Here is a 6,000-nt window from a genome sequence, read left to right on the forward strand (position 1 = left end):
GTAGTACAGGTCCATCACTGGAAAGAAGGATACAATAGAAGGATAATTTTTCACAATGTTGTTAGGCTTTTCCAGGCTTTCTATGTTTTAAATCATCCTTTAGGTTTTTCTTTTACTTCTAAATCTTTAATCTTCCTCTTTAGCAAGTCTTTAGAAACTCTTTCATCTTTCTCCATAAATCCAATTGCGGCTTTTTTAACATTTGGAGATCTTTTAACTTTTAACTCAGGTTAAATCTCTAAGATGACAGTTGGAATTTTCTCACCCGGTTTCACTGCTCTGTCCACACACCACTCCAGCACAAGATCCTAGTGTCCTGGCTGTCCCAGCTTGTGGCTGACCAAAAAATGGCCATCGTCCCTGCTGCCGTTCGGGAGAGCTTTCTTCGGATCAACGAGGAAATTATGATTTCCTCGCAATCGACGAAGCGCCTCTCCTTTCTTCAGCACCCCTCCAGAGCAGTTTAAGCCCGTAGGGTCCCCCAGCAAGCAGTTTCCAGCTGCATTTCATCAAGCCCGGGGAAGCTCCGCTATTTTCCAGCTGTTCTCACCGCAACGTCAACTGGAAGCAAACAACTCTTCTTTTTTATTAAATGAATACAATAATCTGCATTCAGTTCCAGTTCTTCAATTGATTGAATTACCACAGAAGCTAAGATAGGATAGTGACAAGCCATGAGCCAAAAATGGTTCAGATGGTGTCTCTGAGTGACACCCAATACTTTGCAGTGAAATAAATATTCTGATTTGTTAATCAACAGCCCATTCTAGAAACATATTTAATACAGGTAGAAGTAGACTGTTATATACAAACATGCATTTATTACCATCGTGCCATATTCAGAATTATCTCTGAAATTCAGAATGCAGTAAATAAGCCTTCCAGATGATTTACAAACGCTACATTAACTCAAGACGGTTGATTTTTCCCCAGTTGGTTGAAAACTGCTTTGTCCAATAAACTTAATATTTCCATAGGAGACATGCATGATTTCTTTGTTGGACTGATGGGCAAAAGGACCATAGAGCCTGGTAAGTATGTTTGTGAACTGAGGAAGCATACACTTCCTTAAGGGTCCTTTGTGAGTAGAATGGAATAGAATTCTTTATTGGCCAAGTGTGATCAGACACACCAGACCAAAGTGAAAAAGTGAAAAGTGAGGCACAAGCAATCCCAGCATAGCTTCTACCTGCTCATCCGAGTGTGTGTGTGTGTGTGTGTGTGTGTGTGTGTGTGTGTGTGTTTGTTTTAAAGGCTGCCTGTATGAGGCATTCTATTCCTTTATGTTACTTTCATATTAAAACTTTCATCTGCCCAAAATCTTCTAGATGCAACTTACAACAACCAAAAGCATCTGCAGGGGAAAGAGACAAAAGTAATGAAAAGTGCATTGCAATATTGTAGCTCAAATTCTGTCCCTTATGTACAGTACTTGTGTGTGACATGCAATACAAACATAAAAAGATGAAGCCTGTGTTGTTATATCATGATGCATATTTTTTTATCATTTTGATGTCCTGATTAGGAATGGCCATCTCTGCCGACCACCACAAGATTACTGTAATGGAAATTTAATATTCCTACATCTTTTTTCGATTACATTTTATGCTGCACTATAAGAAGAAAAGCTGCTTCCAATTTTCCCTTCTTTCGTGACAATTTTTGGACATTAGAAAAGAACAAACTTTGTTCTGTATCCCCCCCCTCCCCCCCGCCGGTTCCTTCAGCTTTGAATTTTTCCTCTTGCTTTAACATTACCTCTCCCTATGCTGAGCAATCAGGTAGTGAACTCTTTGCTTGTATCCTCTATCAGCTATTGGAAAAAACGAACTGAACCAAATTCCATCAAAATGATGGGAGCTAAATACTTTGGCTTGGAAACCAACTTTCCTTATGCTTTAATTCTAGATAATTCCGTTGAACTCAGTAAGGAAACATTCACTGGTTTGAGTGATGTAAAATATTCGCCGAATGCAGAATGAGGTAAGGAAAGAAGGGTCAAAACTTAAAACTTTTAAATGGCGTGAAAAGAGAAATTCTTCCACAGTTTGCTCTTACATAGATTTTTTACTGTTTATAAGATTTTAAATATGCAAACAACTTCACATATGGTAAAAGCACACACAAGCATTCATACAATCTACATATATAAAAGCGAAAACCACTCATGCATTAATCATGAAATCTCCAGAACCGTAAAGCCTACAAACTTGAAATTTGCCACATATGTTCTTCTTGGCTTCTAGGTGCTCATTAAGAAAGGATTTTTCGAAATGACCATCAGAGTATTAGTATTTTCTATATTATTATAACACGCTCTGATGCTAATTAGTTAGATGTTGCCCCCCCAACTTGAAAATAACTCTGGAGAGAATGGGATAGCATAGGACAGGCTTCTGTGGGGCAAGCCTTATGGAGAGAAGGGGATAGGATAGGAGACGTTTCTGTGGGGCCAGCCTGAGGGACAGAAGGGAAGAGGAAAGGATCTATGGGGCAAGCCTGAGGGAGAAGAGGATAGAGAGGAGAGGCTTGTGTGGGGCTAGCCTGAGGGAAAGGAGAGGCCAATTGTAACTACTCATTAATTTTCAAATTCTAAGTCCGATCACATAGTTTCGTAGCAGAGCACAGGTATTCAGCTAATTTCTTATATATATTTGTGTGATTTAAGTTGAACCAGATATGAACAATGTGTGACTCTGATATTAGTGGTCTTCCGTCATTTTTTAGGGTAGGGTTAGATGAACACTGCAGATGCAGCAAATCTGGTAAGTAACCTGCCAGTGAGCAAAATTGAGGTGCTGTGAATTCTTTAGAGCTGAAACAGGCAAATTTTTAAACAAAAATATTTGTAAAATGTAAAATACTTTCAATGGTTTCTGCCTAAAGTCAAATTACAAGTCTAACTCTGATGTATCCTTCCAAATATCCATATAACCACAAGATAGCACCACATTTAAGCAGTTTTTCCTACATCTTTGTTGCTGTCTAGATATTATCTGGATTATTGCCACCCAAATAGGGGAAATTTTGTTCATTTATGGATTTGACTTTATAGATGCCAGCCTAAAACATTACTGGAAAGCAGCAAGTGTGGTCATTTTGAATCATCCTTGAAAATTTAGCGGTGGCACATCAATGATCATGAATTCATCTTGTGCTAAGTTCCCTGTGCTGATGTTAAGTTAACATTACACAGAATTGGGCGGGGGAGGGGCAGTGTTTTCCTTCAGATCCATTATATGAAAATACCTGTGATACATTCTTAAGAAAAAGGAAAAGCAAATAATTTTGGAATCCATAGATGATTCCCTTCCCTCAGGGCACTATATGGCACTAGCCTGTTCCCTGCTTCCCATCTTCCTAGCATCTTCGCTTCCTTCCCTCAACCATTGATGTTCTGGACATTTTCACCATTCCTGATTCCAAAACATTTTTGTTCAGGTACAGTCCTCTCCCCTTTCCAATTTATGCATGGATCAACACAACTGTAATATGCATGTTTCAATTTGGGCACAGGCTACCTCAAAACAATTGTTTGATGCACAAAATGGCTCTTGCACTGAATTTTTTTTTTTTAACATCCTCTCTTAACTTTATATGCAAATGCAGCCTTGTTCTCTTTGGTCTGTTTTATTATGTCAAAAGAACCTTTGCATCTGTTTGAAGCCCTATCCACCTAATCTTCTATGACTTAAGGTTTTTTTTAATGGACAACTGCACTGTATATTGCACTCAGCTTAGTAGTTTTTGCTTAATATTTTCTTGTACAGGTTTCATGCAAGAATGAGGACAAGTAAAAAGTCTGCAAGACTTCAAGAAACCAACACAAATTAGATTTCACCCACCAAAGCCACTTTCAGCCAAGCCAGAAACTTCGATGTACCATGGAGCTTCTTCATCTTGTCCCAGCCTCCTCCCATATTCTTTTCCTCAATTATGCTCTTAATTCCAGCTTATAACTAATTGTAATGCTTTAGTGTTCACTGTTCAAATATTTTGACAACTATCTCTAGTCCTCATAGTGCTTTGTCCCCCTGTATACATGTGACTTAAATCTTGAAGAACCTCTTCCATGTAAAACCGTCCTTCTGAGCATCCTTTTTGTGGCACAGAATAAGAATTCCTCAGTCTTCTATATTAACAGGGTTTTTACTTATGACCTGCCATTGTGTGTGTCTCATTCTTTGATATTTCAGATGACTGCTGTCATTATTGGAGAGGAGGGGACACTTTCGACAAAATCAATAAACCAACACATTTACAAAATGGTACAAGTTACCGGCACAATGTACAGTACATATCCAAATCTGTCTGCTGTTTAGGAGACCATGTTTTAGGATTGCATTACACTTTTGCATTGGAGGCCCTATGGTGTTGCTTGTGCCATATGTGTCCCGCAGGTGCTTTTTCAAAGGCAACTGGATTTTTTGTTTTTCCTTGAAAACGTTTCGCTTCCCATCCAAGAAGTTTATTCACTGAAGTGAAACATCTTCAAGGAAAAACAAAGGAAGTACAGTTGCCTCTTGTAAAAGCACTGTGACCTGGATGACTAAGAATCTCCATAGACATTGTGCCATAGGTGTATAAAACACCACATTCATACACGGCCCAAAAGCATCCTACAACAATCTTAAGACATTTGGAAACTGCTGATTTGCAGAATAAAGTCTAAATTAGATTAGATGGAATATTGGTCTGACATAATATAAGGCTCTTCTACATTGGAAACAGACTACCAGTTTACAAACATGTAAAACATTAAACCAAATAGTTGTAGATATAGGCCAGCGGCATTATCCTGTGCTAGTTGAACTTTCAAGGAAAATTCCATGCACAGGTTAGTAGAGTTGCCAAATCCAGTGGCTTTAGAAAGAAAGTAAAAGCCTAAACTTGATAACGAAACAATAGTAGTCCCAAAGCTGCTTTTTCAAGAGGCAACTGGACTTTCTGGTTTTTCTTTGAAGATATTTCGCTTCTCATCCAAGAAGCTTCTTCAGCTCACAATAGTAGCATACTTTAAATGAGATCTCTATCTTTTCTATTTACCCATCTAAAGAAGTGTATGCATCTTACTGGACAAACCAAGATCTAGGTAACCTCTTAGTAAGAATCCAAAGAATTAGAAATCATTAGTTAATCCATGAGACTTTGCAAGGGAGTTTCTTTGCAAGGAATACGTTTTAAGTTTGCCACTCCTTAGCATCATGTTTGAGCAGACTCCTGACCACCTGAAAAAAGCCATGTGGTGATATTAGAGAATGTGTGTGTCCAGGTTTTTCAATCCGCTTTTGGAACATGAAGTTTAAGGATGGCAATGGGATCGAAGGCCTTTTAGAGACCACCTGCTATTCCCGTTTACAATTCTATCTAAATCTGAGGGGAAATCCTTTTGGATCCTGGGAGGGTTGTAAAAAGTAAAAATGGGGGGATTTCGTGAGAGGCAAGCTTGATAATTAAACTCTTTTCTCAAGTCCCTGCCAAACTCCCTGAAATACTATTGAAATTTGTCACAACAATCTTAAGAAACCATGGACAGCCTTTCCCTGGCTGTATGTAAAAATATGAGAGAAACAGAATTGATTTCTGCTTATTAACATAGATGAATTTCTCTTAATATTTATTTGCTCTGCTCCAAGTGTATTTATTAAGCTTTTGAAAAAATTTATCCCAAGTAAATGTGCTTTGTCATTCAAAATGCCAAAATTAGTACAATCCAGGTAAATTAATCAAGAGTCAATGAAATAAAGAGAGCCAGTTTGGTACAGTGGTTAAGGCACAAGGGTAAAACTAGGAGACTATGAGTTCTAGTCTTGCCTTAGGCACAAAGCCAGCTGGATGACCTTGAGACAGTCACTTTCTCTCAGCCCTAGGAAGAAGACAATGACAAATTGTCAGAGTTTGTTGTAGCACACACAATCAGACACACAATCAGGGCCTCTGTGGCTCAGACTGGTAAGACAGTCTGTTATTAACACAGGTGCCTGCAATTACTGCAGGTTC

The 6,000-nt window shown here is 38.5% G+C and overlaps 1 protein-coding gene across 11 annotated transcripts in view; it reads left to right on the top strand.

The window, feature by feature from the left end:
* TAC3 (tachykinin precursor 3) overlaps positions 1 to 4,136 on the top strand; it is a 161,158-nt gene extending 157,022 nt beyond the window's left edge. For all 11 annotated transcript variants that reach the window (XM_058171538.1, XM_058171543.1, XM_058171535.1 and 8 more), the window contains 3 exons: positions 978 to 1,031; positions 1,909 to 1,983; positions 3,771 to 4,136. In XM_058171538.1, the coding sequence (XP_058027521.1) occupies positions 978 to 1,031; positions 1,909 to 1,982 (128 nt within the window). In that variant the 3' untranslated portion in view covers position 1,983; positions 3,771 to 4,136. The remainder of the gene's footprint in view (positions 1 to 977; positions 1,032 to 1,908; positions 1,984 to 3,770) is intronic.
* Positions 4,137 to 6,000: the final 1,864 nt, after the last annotated feature.

This window comes from Ahaetulla prasina, chromosome 2, assembly GCF_028640845.1.
Source record: "Ahaetulla prasina isolate Xishuangbanna chromosome 2, ASM2864084v1, whole genome shotgun sequence".
Classification (NCBI taxonomy): Eukaryota; Metazoa; Chordata; class Lepidosauria; order Squamata; family Colubridae; genus Ahaetulla; species Ahaetulla prasina.